Source organism: Mchenga conophoros, linkage group LG12 (genome assembly GCF_057382185.1).
Source record: "Mchenga conophoros isolate Kocher_MC1m ecotype Shallow Benthic linkage group LG12, M_conophoros_male_GT1.1, whole genome shotgun sequence".
NCBI lineage: Eukaryota > Metazoa > Chordata > Actinopteri > Cichliformes > Cichlidae > Mchenga > Mchenga conophoros.
In genome coordinates this window covers 26,480,003-26,497,977 of record NC_140537.1, presented here as the reverse complement: position 1 = coordinate 26,497,977, position 17,975 = coordinate 26,480,003, and the positions used below count along the sequence as shown (strand labels likewise).

General features: G+C 41.4%; 2 protein-coding genes across 5 annotated transcripts; one reads left to right on the top strand and one right to left on the bottom strand.

The window, feature by feature from the left end:
• Window positions 1-387: 387 nt before the first annotated feature.
• Window positions 388-4,724, bottom strand: LOC146562743 (ATP synthase F(1) complex subunit alpha, mitochondrial-like). The gene is made up of 11 exons (XM_085294827.1): window positions 4,569-4,724; window positions 4,030-4,105; window positions 3,392-3,561; window positions 3,039-3,212; window positions 2,455-2,621; window positions 2,049-2,349; window positions 1,717-1,941; window positions 1,516-1,623; window positions 1,255-1,399; window positions 1,019-1,169; window positions 388-936 (listed from the first exon to the last, which is right to left on the bottom strand). Exons 1-11 carry the CDS (start codon window positions 4,626-4,628, stop codon window positions 858-860), a joined length of 1,656 nt encoding a protein of 551 aa, XP_085150953.1. The 5' UTR covers window positions 4,629-4,724; the 3' UTR covers window positions 388-857.
• A 1,312-nt stretch (window positions 4,725-6,036) lies between these two features.
• Window positions 6,037-17,243, top strand: ark2cb (arkadia (RNF111) C-terminal like ring finger ubiquitin ligase 2Cb). 4 transcript variants are annotated; one of them, XM_085294832.1, is made up of 9 exons: window positions 6,056-6,386; window positions 7,286-9,894; window positions 10,018-10,348; window positions 10,518-10,649; window positions 11,334-11,463; window positions 11,647-11,751; window positions 12,089-12,184; window positions 12,712-12,815; window positions 14,775-17,243. In XM_085294832.1, exons 3-9 carry the CDS (start codon window positions 10,116-10,118, stop codon window positions 14,890-14,892), a joined length of 918 nt encoding a protein of 305 aa, XP_085150958.1. In that variant the 5' UTR covers window positions 6,056-6,386; window positions 7,286-9,894; window positions 10,018-10,115; the 3' UTR covers window positions 14,893-17,243. The 4 variants fall into 4 exon arrangements, with proteins under 4 accessions (XP_085150957.1, XP_085150956.1, XP_085150958.1 ...); XM_085294831.1 differs by lacking the exon at window positions 7,286-9,894 and having other exon boundaries at window positions 6,037-6,386; window positions 10,521-10,649; XM_085294830.1 differs by lacking the exon at window positions 7,286-9,894 and having other exon boundaries at window positions 6,039-6,386.
• Window positions 17,244-17,975: the final 732 nt, after the last annotated feature.

Here is a 17,975-nt window from a genome sequence, read left to right as displayed (position 1 = left end):
GTACTCCAGGTCAACAATGCCAACAGCTAAGATCTAGTGGTAAACCACCTCTTAGCCTCATTAGCAGCAGTATTTAAGATTTTATGGCCACCTGCTGGACATGAAGAGAAACCTATGTAGATTTACCACTTTTCATTTCTCCCACTGACATAGCTTGTTAAGAAAAAGCATAGCTAGAAGGCACTGCCTTTTGTGAGGAACTTTCATTTCAAAGAATAAGTCAATACACAATGAAACATTTTGTTGTTGCAGCTCCTTTAAGTAGTCATTTGTTGAGATTTAAAAACTGCATAAATACACGTTGAGCTGTAAAAATGCAGTATTGATTTAAGCCAGGCAGACAAACATTGTCTCTTCAATCTCTCAACATAAGACAGTACTCAGGGATCTGATTCATGACAGCGTCACTGAATTTATTTAAGCATTTTCCCCCTACAGTTGAGAAACTGGGCTTACATTTCCCTCCAAGTTCTGAAACCAGCAGAGAAAATCATTTAAGTCAATCTATACTCATTTATCAGCCCCTTTTAATATGATGCTCCTATGAAGAACGACTTACAGTAAACAGCATTCATGAATTCCTTATGTGCAGTATCACCCTCTCCATTTCGATATATTTAAATAGATCTATTCAAAACATGTTTGCTTTTGTTCTCGTCAAACTGAAAACTGTTTAGAGGGAACCAACTTGAACTCCAAACTGACCAAACAATCAGAAGAGTTTTACACCACCGCAGGGTTGTAAAATTTTATTTGGACAAATCTGTACATGGAGGTTTTGGCCTTCAGTGTGTTCACATATATAAGCAGAATGGGGACACAGACAGTTAGCTCACTGAAGATCAATCGAAGTGCTATTACTCAAAACTGGACAGGAAGTTCAGTACAATCTGCTTCAGTTTAGCATCTGATGCTTCTGAGATCTTGCCATCAGCCCTGAAACGAAAAACGGATGAGATCAGATTGAACAATTTTGGTTTTTAAAGGCTCAAACATACAGATTTGTTTTTCTTCTTACTTGATGTTGGAAAGCAGGTCCTGGTGCTGGCTCAAAATGTGTTGCAAGAAAGCCTTCTCGAATTTTGTGATCTTGCTCGGCTCCATCTTGTCCAGGTGACCCCTGACACCAGCATAGATGACTGCTACCTGCTCCTCAATGGCCATGGGAGCTGGAAGAACCATTAAAGACAGTTAGTTGCACTGTACAATACCCTGAGGATTTCTAGCGAAATAAAAATAATAATAGTAACTCACAGTACTGGCCCTGCTTCAGCAGTTCAGTGAGTCTGACACCCCTGTTAAGGAGCTGCTGGGTGGCAGCATCCAAGTCAGAGCCGAACTGGGCGAAGGCAGCCACCTCACGGTACTGGGCCAACTCCAGCTTCATGGTACCAGCCACCTATAAAGTTAGGAAAATATGAAATGAGAGAGAACCTAAGATTTTAGCCCTGCGGCTGAATTATATGCAATTCTTATTCTTGAATACATTTAAAAAGGAGGTCAGCCAGATGTTACCTGCTTCATGGCTCTAGTCTGGGCAGCAGAGCCTACTCTGGACACAGACAGACCCACATTGATAGCTGGGCGGATACCCTTGTAGAACAGCTCAGTCTCCAGGAAGATCTAAAAGGGGGGGGGGAACGACATGGAGAAGTCAGAGGTGCAATACAAAACATGAACAGATAAACATCAGCTCCGAACACTTTTCAAACAAACCTGTCCGTCTGTGATGGAAATGACGTTGGTGGGGATGTAGGCAGACACGTCACCGGCCTGAGTCTCAATGACAGGCAGGGCGGTGAGGGAGCCACCACCGAAATTGTCGTTCATCTTGGCAGCTCTCTCCAGCAGACGGGAGTGCAGGTAGAACACGTCACCTGGGTAGGCCTCACGACCAGGGGGACGGCGGAGCAGCAGGGACATCTGACGGTAGGCAACAGCCTGTGGGAGAAAGAAAATTATTCAATTTGAGAATAATAGTGACATTTGCACAACATGCTAAACTTTAGTGATGAATAAAGTTTGCAGATTCATCTGCAAATCCTCACCTGTTTGGACAGATCATCATAGATGATCAGGGCATGCTTGCCGTTGTCTCTGAAGTACTCTCCCATGGAGCAGCCAGAGTATGGAGCCAGGTACTGCAGCGGAGCAGCATCAGAGGCAGTGGCAGAGACCACGATTGTGTACTTCATGGCATCGGCATCAGTCAGCCTCTTCACCAGCTGAGCCACAGTAGACCTCTTCTGTCCAATGGCAACATAGATGCAGTACAGCTTCTTCTTCTCATCAGTTCCGTCATTGAAGCGTTTCTGGTTGATGATTGTGTCGATGGCAATGGCAGTTTTGCTGGAATGTGGAATATTGAACTTAAAAAAAATATTCCACTCATCTACAGCTCTCCTATCAAGACCAAACCACTGTTAAAAACCATCTGTGAATTTTGATAATTACCCAGTCTGTCTGTCACCAATGATCAGCTCACGCTGGCCTCTGCCAATGGGCACCAGACTGTCCACAGCCTTGATTCCAGTCTGCATGGGCTCCCTCACAGAGATACGGGGGATGATACCTGGGGCCTTCAGACCCACACGCCTACGGACCTTGGAGCCCAAAGGACCCTGAGAGAGTGAGAGAGAATGTCAATTTAAGGCAAACTTCAACATCAAAATGGTTGCAAGTACTATAATGGTGGGAAATAAAAGTCATGTTGCGATGACTGCCATTTAATTACTGAACTAGTCATGAATAGGTAGAAAAACAAAAAGAACCAAACAAACCCCCCCCCCCAAAAAAAAAAAAAAAAAAAAAAAAAACAGGCAAGATTTCGTCACTGGTCCAAATAACTCGTGGATGCTTACTAATGAGAGACAAGGTCATTTATGAAAACTTAAACTGGCAATTTTGCTGATTAATAGGTAATCTAGCTGCTCTACAAGATAATGTCTGGTGATGAGTTCTTTAAAAAGGCCCTAGTTAATCAACTTGAATGTCACAATCCAAAACAAAAAATTATTTTTTAAAGGTTTTTAAATTACCTTCCCATCGATGGCATTTCCCAGAGCATCCACTACACGGCCAAGCAGCTCCTCTCCCACAGGAACATCCACAATGGCACCGGTCCTCTTCACGATGTCGCCCTCCTTGATCAGCTTGTCATTACCGAACACCACAACACCAACGTTGTCAGGCTCCAAGTTCAGAGACATGCCCTGGAGGATAATAAATATGGTTTCTTGAAAAAACATAACATCACTGAATTGAAACTGTTAGCATTTTTTAGTTTCACAATTTTGTTCAACAAGACAAACCCACGGTGCGCTCCTCTTTAACCATTTTTATATATAAAAGATATGCAGGTTGGAGAGAAACCTTGTGCCTTTGGACTTACTTTCAGGCCAGAGGAAAATTCCACCATCTCTTCTGCCTGGACATTCCTCAGTCCATACACTCTGGCAATACCGTCACCAATAGACAGCACACGCCCTGTCTCTTCCAGGTCTGCAGAGGTGTCAGCTCCCAGGATCTTCTCCTCCAGGATGGAGGACACCTCGGCTGTGCCTGTGAAAGACAAAATGTCAAAAAATAAATACAACTGGATGTTAAAATGACTGGAAAAGCTTTCCCCAATAATCTATTGAAACACTTAGAAGTAGAGGAACAGTTGAGAAACAGTTGTGAAACCTTCATGGTTTTATGCTGCAAAAAGGATTAATTTTGTTACCTCAATGTGCTTTTACCAAAAAAACAAAAAAAACAAACAAACAAAAACAAAACAAAACCAAAGAATGAAAATATGCATGGTTTAAATTTCTAAATGACATAATTAGAATGAAGAGTTATGTGGGTCTCAAACACCAAACACTGATGATGCCTTTTCTAAGATAAGGTGTTCTTAGACGTACACACAGGGATTACACAGCAGTTTCACCGGCATAGCAGAACCAATTATTTTAATAAGTCGCCTTTATGAGATGCCCTGCATTGTACAGGATGAAGTTTCTGGTCTGTTGTTTTTGACTTTCTCACCTGTCTTCTGCAGCCATGGTCTGTGTGTGTGGAGGTGGTTGACCCCAACGCAGGCGGCCGGAATAGTCTTTGACACCTGGATTCAATAACAAGCACTTAATTAAAAGTTGAGCGCAAATGAAAGTTAAGAGACATTTAAATAAGGATTACAACTGCGCTTCTTGCAGTGAGGCAAATGTAAGTTTGTGCAGCGGAGAGGAGTTGCGCTGTCAGGCTTTCTGACCTTCAAAGCGTGGCTGAATGAGCTGTTAGCTGACAGCTAGCATTAGCTTGAGTGCTACATTTAGTGCTACAGGACGAAATCAGTCACTTCACAAGGGCAACATTAAAAAAAACACGATTAAACATCCAATTTCAAGACTTTTAGCATCGATTATTAACTAGGACTTATTAGAAGGGTATTCGTAAGCCGGTGACAGGTTAGCTAGCGGCCTGCGGCATTAACGTTACCCTTCACGCCCATAAATGCTCGCACGGATATTAAATAAACTTACTGCAATATTCTTAATAAATGCAACTTGCTTGGTTAAAGTACTTACGAATCCAGCCCTTCTAGGCAGGGTTCTGGCCAAAGCTGCTGCAACTCTAACGGATAGCATTTTCTCGGGTTGCTAATGACCTGTCCTCAACTGTTAGCAGCTCCGACCTGCCTGTGAGTGAATGTAATGGCTGAATGAACTCTTCTTCTATTAATGCGACTCTGGTCCTGGTTCCCACTTTAATACTCATCGGTGCCCCCTACTGACGCGGAAATTATACGTTACACAAAATAAAAACGTTATTTTGTGCAAACCAACTTAACTTAAATGAAAATGGCAAAAAGAAAAAAAAAGATGTACAACTGTGGGTGCTTTGCACCAACTGTGCCAACATAAAATATAAATAGTAGACAGCAGGAATAAATAGTAAACAGGAGAAATATAAACAAGTAAGAGGGACGTATAAAAAACAAGAGAAATATAAAGCATAACAGCAAGGCACAACTAACAAAACAGACTGGGATTTGGTACATTGCTGTTCTGAATTTAGTGCATTTATATGCATATATATTTTCGATGCATGTGAAGATAATCCTCTCTTTTAATTTAATGCCTTTAAACAACCAGTCAAAAGCAGTTCCCAGTATAATAGTAGATAATGCTTTACTTTAGTTGATCTTTGGTTCTACCACATCCCAAAAGTGTTCTAGTGGAGTTAGATCTGGTGAATGTGGAGACCATTTGAGTACAATGAAAGCTCCTGTTGATAACAGCCATCAGAAGAACTTCTATTCTCCAAGTTTGGTTCTAAAAGAGGTTATGTGAGTTACTGTTGCCTTCCTATAATCTCAAAGCAGCCAGAACATAGTCCCCTGGCCTCTAAAATCAACAAGGCATCCCATAACGTCTGCAGTTTGTAAAATGCTCATACCAACTCATCTGGTACCAGCAACCACGCCGCTTTCACAGTCACTTATATTCGCTTTCTCCCCCATTCTGATGCTCTATTTGAACTTCAGCAGGTCAGTGCCTTGAGCTGGTGCCATGTGATTGGCTGATTATTTACATTAACAGGGAACTAAACAAAACCAAACAAATCGGCCAGTGAGTATATTGAAGTGCACGCGATAACATTCTTATACGTACTTATTTATCTTATCTATTAACTTGCTTTTCCGAGTTGAGGGTACCTTAGTGTGATTTTTTTTTTTGCTAACAGGGAAATCATATTTTTGATTATTTCCTACTCTCTGCGAATGCTTAAGAAAAGAGCGATTGCGTTGAATCATGGGAAATGTAGGCCTTAGCGCATCTAGCCAGGACATCTTTGCCTCTAATGCGTTTATTTTTATATGTATATTCTACCATTTCTTTCAAATGGGTTTCCAGTGAGTCTGCTAATGTTGCGGACATACATTAATAAACAACAGTGGTCCTTAAGTGAAGATTTCATTATTTAAAGTCAAGACTACAAGTTACTTCAATGTGCCGTTTGCGTTTTTAAGCCTGTTAATGTGTTTACATTGTTTCTATAAAGATTAACTTTGCAAGGTCGGATAGGTTAACCCAGAGATAGCTGCAGCTTTGGCATGTAGCGCTGCAACATCGCCCTCTTTTGCTCCGTAGAACAAATGACATGTCTGCTTTTGTCAACGACAACCAGGCGAGTCAGACAGTCATTTGGTTTGGTTCGCCTGTAGTGTTTAGCCAAGCCAGCCAGCCAGCAACAACCAGCCGCCTGAATGTAGATCCGCATGGGCTACTACCACTGTATATCTCCAAATAACCCAGCGGAATCATAAAATAAGGATCCCAGGATGGTGTTAGTGCATGTCGGATATCTGGTTCTTCCTGTATTCGGCTCAGTAAGAAACAGAGGTACGGTATTAATATTCATATCGATCCAAAACATGTGCCCTGTTTATCTTAATATTCACTGCAGCTGTTGGGCTAGCTAGCTCGAGCTCCGCCGTTGGGTTAGCTCCCGTTAGCTAGCATGAAATTAATGGTCAAATTGCTTGCCGACGCGATAACGCTTTATATTCGCATCCGTCGCAGATTAATATAAGGCACCGAATTATAAGGTTTGCTAGGTGCAAATACAGCGAATTAAAAATTAACTTCGTTGCTACAGATAAGCTAACTGGCTTCTTGGGCTCAGACTATTTCTTGAAACATTTCTCACAAAGGCTTGCACATGCACGCGACATGCGGCCAAAATGCCTCATGTAAAAAAAAGAAAAAGAAACACATTCCTACATAAAAAGACGTCTTTATTAACGTGCGGTGCATTTTTATTTGTGAGGTTTTAAGAAAAATATTCAACGTTTCCTCGAAACTACCGTGTTTGTGCTGTAAAGAAAAATACCGCAAAATAGACGTAGCCTGTCCAGCCAGTCAGCTTATCTGTGCACGGATGATGTCATTTGAAGATCATCTGCTTCTGCTAACGCTCGCCGTTTTTTCCACCGTGATTCCAGTAGTTATTACAATTATTACCCCTCTCAATTGGCCAGTGTGCTAATCGATAAGTGGCCAGTCGACCGGGAGCCTTTAATTCCGGGCTATCAGTGTATCCGTCGCCCTTTTCTCTCATTTGCTAATTGGCAATTCAGCAGCTGTTTGTTTGAAGCTGCCGAATTGCAAAAAGAAAAAGAATCGAGTGTGGGGTATCAGTTAAACAATGATAAAGCTACAGTGCAACATTAATTTCACAACAGTGGCATCAGTGATTTTCATTGTGCTTTTATTTCTGTTCTTATTTCCCTGTTTCATAGTATGGAGGCTGGCTCTACATTCTGCATTTATCAGATCTTTGTCGTCCCCCCCCATTGTGTAGCTAATGATCATCTGCTGCTGTGTGGTGTGGCGTGGCCTCTGCCTGTTCTCTGCATTTAGCTGTATTGTGAATCCCTTCTTCATTTCCTCTTTCCATCAGAAGACGACATTGGTATTAAAAAAAGCACCCCCCCCTTTCCCAAGATGTACTCAGCCATAGACTTTCCATGTTAAACAGACTAAAACAATATCTAACACCTAGGACAGAGCACCTTTTTTTTGGTCTTTTTTTCTGTCAAATTGCTGTAGCACTGAGTAAACATTTTTAGCTCTTTTCTAGATCAGTTGAATGTCATTGTGTACCTCCCATCCAGTCTTGATAGACAACATGCTGTAAATTCCTGTAAAGTGGATACATTTTGCATGATCTCAAATACTGCACTGCATTGTTGAACACCAGAATTTGGCTCATCTTTTTCTTCTCTTCACACAAGGTGCAATGTACATGATTAAAGTGACCTGCGATTGAAAAAACAACAACAAATAAATAAATTAAAGCATGCAAATTGGGACCACGCGCATGCCATTTTTTACTGTTAAAAACGTAACATTTAAATCAGTGGCGATGTCACTTGAAATGACTGAAGGTACACTGCACCTCCACACAACAACCTGCCATAACTGTCTCCATTTTTTTTGTGTAATCCTTTTGTTCCCTTTTTGCAAATTTCAAGCTTTGAATCACACTGAATTGTCAGGGCCTGTTTTGCCCTTTTACAGGCATCTGAAACTCTAAACGTTTAAGTAGGAAAACATGCTCACTGGTGGTTCATCACTTCTCAATTTACCCCACTAACATAAGACCAAAATGCTATCCATTTCACAGGGATGCCTATTTTTCCTGCACTGCTAAAGAGATCCTCTATTAGTAATAACGTCTTTATTGTTTGGTTGTGGTTTCTCTTTACCTTTTGTTCTGGTAATAGTACTTTCAATGCATGGTCACATTTATGATTCATAATTTTTTGTTTATGTTTTTTCTACATTTGACTAGTGAAAAATCCAATGTAATCTTTCTGTAGAAAAGATGTACCCTGCTGTACTGAAATCATGTGCTGTAGCCAACACGTCTGCTCATTGGATGCCGCTTTTGTTCTTTTTAACCCTATATGGAGCATGGTGGGCCTTGCCTTCAGTGTATGTTGTTTATTTTTGTTGCATGGAGTTATACTATTATTACAAACAAACAAGAAAGAAAACACAAATTCCACAAATACTAATATTTTTCAATAAAGAATATAGTGTTTTTCCTAACCTTCAGTGTGCTTCTTGCTGATTTCCATTTATTGTCCTCCCTCTCCCTTGTCCCCTATCTGCTCCCCCCCTCCTTCCCCTCCCTCCACCCCTGTCCCCACCAACCCACCTACCCACCTCCTCTCCTGCTGTGACAAAGATAGACGATTTCCACGCTTACTTCATCGCAGGGCCCTGAATGAGTCTATCTGCTGTCATTCATGGTGATCGTTCTCACTGAGACGCTTGAAAACGCAGTGTGCTACTTGCAGTCTAGACTCTGAGCCTTTGACCCACGGCAGCAAGGTCATATCTTGTTTGCTCGGCTACGCTGACAAACTGTCAAGCTGAAATGCGAAATCTGGAAAGCTACACTGCTTGTCTTTCCTGTATTTAAAATTCAAACTGCAATTTTCAAGCGTGCTCCGAGTAAATGCAATGTAGACTTTGCCTTTTTCTTCATAAATTATTATTTATTTATTTTTTTGGAGAAATCAAGTGTTTACGAGCAAAGTAGTCTTGTCTTTTGCACTTCTATAAGAAACTGTTTAAAAGTCAGACATGGCAGAGCATAACTGTGGTTCCCTCTGGCAGAGATCCCCTCCCCCCAAAATCTGATCAAAGCTAAATTTAATTATTCTCAGTCCCACTATGATACAAAAAGGTCTCCTTAAGCTTAACCAGGGTATTAAAACCATATTGCAACACAGCACAAGCTAGCCTATGTCTTTATTTTCCACTCCTTGTCAAGTCTCGACAGCAGTCTGTTCGCTGCAGTTGCCAAATAGCTGTGGTTGGAGAGAGTTAAAAAAAGCATTCAAGCTATTTCCTGTCAACTCCTGAATGTTCATATGGGAGAAGAATAGCAGAGCTTTACTGGAAGTGTATAACACAGAGAGACAGCTGATTTCAGTAGAGCACATTTATAATGTGAATTTAATGTCTAGTTTAATTTTTTTATATGGAACAGGTTGTTCTTTACAGTTGTGTAGATAGAGACTTGGCAGAGAAACAGTTTAATGTATTTCTTACAGGCAGTGAGGTAATAATGGTTTACTTCTGAGTGCACTGACCTGCTGTCAGCTGCAGAATTTACAAGAACTGAGCTACGTCGGTATCTGTATAGGGGTACGGTTCTTCTGTTCTGATCCAGTTCCTTTGTCTGTGAAGACGAGGAGTCGATCCAGGGGCTGGAAATGCATTTAAAGAAATGAACGCTTGCGCTTTGTGTGGAGCACCAAAAATGGTTTTCATTCTCATGGTACTTGTGGTAACCATCATTTTCCCACCCCCACAGAAGTATTTTTCACCCTAGGTAAGAGGTAGGGCTTCATTAACATGCTATATCTCACACACAGTGACACCACATTTCACCTACTATTAATTCCATCTAATTTCCCCCCTCAGGTACCTGACAACTTCTCCTTATACTCCACAGGATCCCATTTCAACCGGCAACAGCAACAACAGCAGCAGCAGCACAGCCATGCTACCTCTTGCCGGCACTTCCAGTTAGGTCCTCAGGCCCCGCTGCCCATGGACTTCCCCATGCCCCACCCAGGGCAGCCACAGTCAGGCATTAACCCCCACCTGGCCCCGCCCAGCCACCAACACGGCCCTCCGCTCCACTCGCCCCTCAACCCTTTGCCCGCTCCCCAGTTCCAGGACATCCCTGCCCCTCCCTTCCTACCTCAGGCATTACACCAGCAATACCTCCTCCAGCAGCAGATCCTCGAGGCCCAGCACCGACACATCCTGCCACCCTCCAGGTATCCACACAGCTTTATGGTACAAAAAAAAAAAATAGAGAGGAAAAGGCAAAATATTTAGTTTAAGCACCTCGTTGGTAACTACTGGAGTTGTGCAGTGACATTTTAAATTTAAATGATAAACTCTTATTTTCCAGGATGTTTTCAAATGCTTAGTTATTTGTCTTAGTAGACGGACCCCAGAGAGAGTTCCTCACCAACCCCACAGGCTGCGACCCGGCTATGAGTTTGCTCCCCCCCTCCATGTCCCTCCGCAGCCTGTGGTTCAGCAGCCCCGCTACCTGGCTGAGGGCACAGACTGGTAAGCAGTGCATCTCTCTCAACGACACATGCAGCGCCACAGATGCAAAAAGCTATTTTTTTTAGAGGAAACATCAACAGACACCTTATTTCGTAATGTGAAAGCATTTTTTACCAGCTCATCTTTAGACCATTTAAGATAAATGTCAGTTACAGACACATTTTAGATTTGAATGAATGAGTTCAAGATGAAGAGTTGAAAGCAAATAAATTGCTGTTGTAGCACTCTTGTCAATGGGAGTCTTGAGTGAAATCACAGAGTACAAATTATAAAGACCAAAAAAACAAAAAACAAACACAAAATAATGACCCAAAAAATCAAGAAGTTCCCAAACTTCTTCTTAATGTATTTATTTAAGTAGCTCATCGCTTAATTTTAGCTATGTGTGCTACAGCCATTTGTCCACTTACCTTCTGCTGGTCCATGTGTATTGATTACTTTTATAATATCAACTCTCACACATTTGCTTGCATGATAACCAATTTTCATGTAATCAAATTTGCTGTATCTGACCTGGTATGGGGATATATATATTTTTTAAAAATCATATTACAATCTCACCGTTTAAAAGATTTACCCATTGAGCAGCTACAGAAGTACACAAGTCTGCTGTTATCGAAGCTCAGTGTTCCAGAGACCTCGCAGTGTTCCACTGGCTGATTTGTTTTTTCCGTTTCTGTCCAGGGATCTAAGTGTGGACGCTGGGCTTCCCCCCCACCAGTATCACATCCACCCGCTGCCGCAGCACTATCAGCACTACTTGACCTCTCCTAGGATGCACCACTTCCCTAGAAACAATGCCTCAACGCAAGTGGTGAGCTCCCCTCTGCCTCCATACGATCAATCATGTTCATCTCGATGAACTCACGGCGACTCTTCTCCTGGTTTCTGAGATTAATCTCAACACCCAGCAACCGGGGATGACCCGTGTCCCTATTGTTCTTTCTGATTTCTGCTGCAAAGCTGACGCTAGCTTCTTTTATCTGTCATCTCCTAGGTTGTCCATGAGATCAGAAACTACCCATATCCCCAGTTGCACTTGCTGGCTCTGCAGAGTCTCAACCCCTCCCGCCACGCATCTGCAGTTAGAGAGAGCTATGAGGTTTGTGCGCCTATTTCCTCGCTCTCCTCAGCAGACGCACCAGTCTACACTAATTTATCATTGTTTTCTCTGTGACCAATCTCTGGATAGGCTTGAGTGGTAGCTGATTTTCTTATTTCCAATTACCCAGGGCTCCAGATGCTTTAAATGGTCCAGCTGCCTTTAATCTCATGTCATTTGTTTTCATTTCAAGCAAGGTGTCCTGTTCCTTAAGGCACCGATTTGATTACATTACACACTTTAATATCTTTTTATTGTGCATATTTATTTCTGTTATTTTAGTGGCAAAATACAGAAAGGTCCTTCCTTTAAAGGCAACTGGGATTTTTTTTCATAGGAGCTACTGCAGCTGGAGGACAGACTGGGCAGCGTAAACCGTGGAGCGGTCCAAACCACCATTGAGAGATTCACTTTCCCCCACAAGTACAAAAAGGTAGGGCTGGAGACTCTTTAGGTCCTTGCTGGATTAAATATACCTTTTTGATGTGGTACGGTAAAGGGGAAGAACTGAAGATGCGAAAGAAAGGGATAGCGAAAGGCAGCAGCAGGTTGAAAGGATCAAAGAGCAAAGACGAGAGTGGAATGAAGGTCACGTCTGTCACTGTAGTTCAAAGGTCAAACTAATTTCCGTTGCCAGATTAGTGAGACAGGGCTGCAGTGTTCACAGTTCAAGGCGCTGGATGACTCATCTAGCTGTCTGCAGATATGTATGTGGAATGAATTTAAAGAAACGTCTATGCCAAATATGACCCAAATACTCAGAATGCAAGATTATTTGGTACATTTTGAGTGAGCAGGAGTAATTGAGTCATTTCCATCTTGATGTCTATTTTTTTCTGGGAAGTATAATTCAAAGACTTTTTTTTATTCTGCCTGAGCTGACTCAGAGACCCCTGTGGCATAAACACTGCACACTTCAGTAATTAAAGTGTGTTTGCTCTTGTGTGGTTTTCTGTGCAGAGAATACCACAGGACCTGAAGATGTGTCTGGATGATGAGGAGCTTGACACCGATGAAAAATGCACCATATGTCTGTCGATGCTGGAGGATGGCGAGGATGTCAGGTACTGCTTTTTCTTTGGTTGGTTATGCAGATGTTGATGTAGGCTGCGCATAAAAGCGCTTTTTTTCCTAGAAGGATGTATTTGTTTCTCACATCCTGAAATAGTATCGCATTATCAGTCTGTTTGTCATTCAGTGAATGTACCACTGTGGTTCAGTTAGATGATTAGTGCCTGTAACAGCAGGTTGAGGTTGATTTGTGGATTTGGATGCATTGCATTGAATTTCAATTTACACATTCATGTCCCCCTCAGGAGGAATCTGAATTACTTTGCTCATCTCCTAACTAAACTTAAATGTGTCCCTTAACTTGGGTTCATGACTATATTAATACCTACAAAACTAATTGCATTACCCTCACAGACAACTGGGTTTAGTTACCCCTCTAAAAAACAATTTCTCCCAAAGCCTGTCAGGGTAAATGCTTTTCAGGATGATTAGTCCTCAGAGGTTAATTTACTAATTTATCCTTAACCACATTTCTTTCCCATAAACTGGATATAAAGACACAGGATCTAAGCATTTCTAAACCCTAAACTGGTTCTGCCACTTAAGTTAAAAAGCTTCATGTCTTAAAATCCCATCACTGGATTTCTCCCAGCACCTCATCTTAAAAACCCTCCCCGCGGGCAGCATTAGCTTCTCGCAAAATCTTTTGATGTGTGTCCGGTGTTGTGATGTGTTCAGAAGTGACAGAGCATATTATTTTACCCACTGAATAGGCGGAAAAGAGGCAAGAATAAACAGAATCTTCTGCATTTAAGGGAGGGATGGAGCTGTGATATGGTAGTAGACTTTAATTCTATTCAAATAAAGCGTACACCCAACATCTCAGCTTGATTGTGTTACGTTTGCTCTGGTTTATGTTGAAAATCCTCCATTATTTATGACACAAGCAAATCTTGGCACGTGTGGTCCTAAAATACATATCGGGTGATTTGATATGAGGGAACACCTACAGTAAATATATCATTATTGTACCTCAAACACAGAATTCCTCCTTATGACGTACAACGTTCATTTTAAGCTTATTCCCCCCACATATGAAAGTCAAATGTGAGCTGCTTTCAGATGTCAAACGTGAATCATAGTCCAATGGCTGGATTTATTCTGGATACAAATGGATTCCTGGGTATGACAGACCTATGAATCATACGCATGTGGAAGCCTTAAAGACCGTGAAGTTTGTGTAACAAAGCAGAGCAACAACAGTTGTTTTATCCAGCTGTTAGTTGAGCTGAAGGATGAAGCTTGTTGTCACTTCTGGGTTCACATCAAGCAGGAAACCACCTTTAAATGTTTAATATTAAATATTATTCAACCTAAGAGTGTAAAAAAAGGTGTAAAGAGGAAAAAAAAATCATACAAATGTCCATTTATAGTTTTGTTTTTGTTATTTGAGAAAATGGTGTGCTTGTATTGTCAAAAAGCTTTAGTTACTTTCACTCATTGGTGAAGAAAAACAGCAAATTCTCACCTTGACGAAGCAGCAGCTCTGTGTTTTTTGGTATTTTTTCTTTAACAATTAGTGAAATATCAAATTTAACTTTAACAGCTGTTGTAGACAGATGAAAAAAAAACAACTTCATTCAGCTGCATAAGTAAATGCATTAGAAAACATTAGGAAATTCAGATTTTGTATGTAAATAATCTTGCAGTGTAATCACTTACTTTAAAAGCAAGTAATTGGCACACTGTGAAAAAACTTTCACTGCAATTGCTCTTTAACATCTTCTCAAGACGTGCTGATTATGTTGTGGTTGTAAAATAGAAAGCAGTGGTGTGCAATCAACATTTCTGTGAATGTTCTTTTTTCCAGGAAAAATGACTTTTGTCTAGATTTGGTGATCAATCAGCCACTTATACCGTAAACCTCTGGGATTATTACACAGCTTGACATTTTGGAAGGACGCTTTTACGCTTGTTTTAAATTCCTGACCTTGTCTCTCCTGTCTCCTCAGGAGATTACCCTGCATGCATCTCTTCCACCAGGCGTGTGTGGACCAGTGGTTGGCCACCAGCAGGAAATGCCCCATCTGCAGAGTGGACATTGAGACTCAGCTGACCCCCGACAGTTGATAGCTCCTGTTGACTTCTGCAGCTATGGATCTTGGTCTTGTTAATTTTCCATTGCCCTCCCTCCAGGGGGAGAGGCTCTGCCAAACACCCCTCTTCCCCTCTGCATCACTCAACGAGCCTGCCTTCTGAGACAGCTGTGACAGAGGGATCAACAAAGCACACTCACCTACAACGCAACGAGGGACGGGGGGGTTGATGCACAGATAGGCGCCTGGACTGAGGTTCGGTTTAATGGACTTGGCTGGATGTTAAAGGTAGGAGTGGACGTGTATGGACAGATGTGCTGAGGCTTCACACAGTTCTGTCAGATTGTGTACATTTCTCCATACAGCCGCCAAGAGAAAGGGTACTCTGACGACCAACCTCCCCAGCTCAGTGTGGTGTATCAAGGCCATTTCTCTGCCACTATAACCAAACCCTTTGCCCCATCCCTCTCCCCAGGCCTGTGAAAAATCCTTGAAGCTGCACTCTGCCCAAGCCCTCAGCACATCTGTACAGAACATTATCAAATGATTAGCATGAGGTTGTTTGGTGTGAACTCTTGTAGCTGAACGCTTGTGGTGTAATGGAGTATAGTACTGAATAAGTATTTACAGAGTAACAGTGTTGTGTAGCAAGCAAAAGCCTTTTGAGAAATATGTTTGTGAAAAATAAAACCTACAGAGAGGGTGAATACAGCTCTAACAGTAAGAATATTCAGTGTGTTTAATCGTAGGCAACCAGAGAAAGAGCTAGTCATGTAAAAAGGCCAAAAATCCCTCTTTCTTGTCTAACATGGTTTTGGATTTACAGTTAGTAGATGCCATCAGAGTTGATGCTAAAAACGCTAACTGCAGGCATGGCTTCCAGTGATCTGTGTAGTGTCGTAGTCGGGCCTCTATAATCTAGAGCAGAGGCCTCTGATGTGCATGCTGTATGGCAGGCTTGGGCTGTGTCGTTAATATTGTGGAGCAGTAGAAACAGGGACTGTGTCTGTGCATGTGAACCGTATATTATGACTCTGATGATCCCACTCATTCATAGAGGAGGACAAGAATGCACCTGATACCCCCTTCCCCACTCCTTCCCCCGCACCCTTCCCCACTCATCCCGAGTAGACCAAAGTTGCCATTAGACACTGATCACCGACCAGCTAAGCATTGCGCTCCTAACAGGACTCAAAGAGCTGCCGGTGGATCCGTGTCTAACAGCAACTCCTCTCTGTGGCCTCGCTCATGGTCATGGTCACGCTCGTGATCATGAGAGGCCAGCATGGGCTTGAGGATGCAGTGCCTGAGTCTTGCCATCAGAGTACCTGACATTTGTATTACCTATCACCAGAACCTTATTGCCTATCGAACAAGCACACGTGATTTCTATATCCAGTGAATGGCCTCTGTTGTGTATCGGCTCCTTTCATTTCAATCTGAGTTGCTCCCACTGTTTGATTTAAAAACAAAAAAAGAAGAAAAAAAAGACTGTTTCTGGTGTTACAGGGACAATACAAACTAGTTTGCCTGTGATATGTGCTAGAATGTGTATGACTGTCCCCACCCCCTCTCCCCCCATGGTCGTAGTGTATGGTATTGCTAGAACAACTGTGATACGTTCAGTGATAGAAGCTGTTTTTCTATATCATGCATGAACCATGTTGGCGTAGTTCACTTGAAGGAGGGTGAAAGGGAGAAAAAGCCATCCATTTGAAAAATACCAAACAATTGTTCTTAACATTAATTTTGTTTTAATTGTCTTTTTTTCCCTGCCATTTCGTTCTTTCTTTTTTATTACCTGTACACTTTTCTTTCTTCCTTCTTTTTCTTTTTGTTTTGCTCACATGCCAATCTGGACATGGTACTAATATGCCGAGTCCTTGTCCACTTTAACCATAGTGAAGAAAAAGCTGCAATGCTGCAAAAACATATTTATTGATGTTCTAATGTAGCTTGTGTTTTGTAAATGCACTATAATATGGAGTTGCCTGGTTTTTTTTTCTTTTTTTGTTTTGGTGGTGTGGGTTCTTCTTGTCCTAGAGTTTGTGTTCCAGTTCAGTTAAATATTTTCATGCTTCCTTGTGTATTATTGGAGGGTAACTTGACTGTTTGTGTTGCGTTTGTTTTTTTCGTTTGTTTGTTTTTTTCCCTTTCTTTTCGTATGAAACCTCCATCCAAAAAACTACAGATGGATGAAAATGGAGGTTTGCTAGTTCACATAGAATGCTGTGATTAAAGATGCCTTAAGTATTTAACAATCATTATTTATTACTAACTGTAGCTAGCTAGCTATCGTGGTGGAATATTTAATGTCTCTATCTCATAACTTTGCAATTTAATCAATATATTTATTTAAAATAACACAAAATATTAAAAAAAGAATACCTCATTATGCATTGGTCGGTGGGGATGCTTTTGCATGCCGTCTGTGTTTTCTTTTTTCGGAGGCGAGATAAAAAAAAAAAGAAACTTGTTGAAAAATCGACTGGGGTTGTTTCCCCCGACACATTTTTTCTAGCCAGCATGGTGCTGTTGATCTGGATTACATTCCATTCATATCATCTCTCGATTTTTCTTTTTTAATAAATGTTTTACTTTCTAGACATCATCCCTGCTTTGATGCAAAGCAGATGTCAGGGTGCAGCCCTTTTTTTTTTGTTTTTTGTCTTAGCTCGCTTCTGTTGTCATAATCAGTCACATTTATTTTCGTTTTTCCACGTTTTAAGTTGACCACAATATAAATCATATCTGGGTCTCAATTTAGTGCTTCTCTTTACGACCCACATTACAAGCTGTATTATTTGTTGCTGGCAGTTGCTTTGTGTGGGATTATGGAACGTATATCTAACATGCTAACTTGAGCCATTGATCTTATTGAGCAAACTTCTGGTGTACTGTGGTTATACAATATAGATGTTTTACACCTGGGTATAATAAGCTAACTACGTTTTCGGTGTGCATTTCTTATTAATACTCTACTAATCCTGCAAATTATTATAACATATATTGGATTGGAATGAAGCTGGCTGGTCTTACTATTATGATTTCATTTTGTGCTCTCACTGGCCTTACCCCGTGCCCTCCACAGTGTACCCCATAACTCCAGAGCGAACT

Bases quoted from the DNA above. Each gene is read 5' to 3' on its own strand.
- LOC146562743 (XM_085294827.1), bottom strand. From the start codon at position 4,628: ATGCTATCCGTTAGAGTTGCAGCAGCTTTGGCCAGAACCCTGCCTAGA. The intron at 2,350-2,454 runs GTAATTATCAAA...TCCACATTCCAG, and splicing joins ATTGGTGACAGACAGACTGG to CAAAACTGCCATTGCCATCG. The intron at 937-1,018 runs GTAAGAAGAAAA...TTTTCGTTTCAG, and splicing joins GACCTGCTTTCCAACATCAA to GGCTGATGGCAAGATCTCAG.
- ark2cb (XM_085294829.1), top strand. From the start codon at position 9,918: ATGCTATATCTCACACACAGTGACACCACATTTCACCTACTATTAATT. The intron at 11,464-11,646 runs GTGAGCTCCCCT...GTCATCTCCTAG, and splicing joins ACAATGCCTCAACGCAAGTG to GTTGTCCATGAGATCAGAAA. The intron at 12,816-14,774 runs GTACTGCTTTTT...CTGTCTCCTCAG, and splicing joins GAGGATGGCGAGGATGTCAG to GAGATTACCCTGCATGCATC.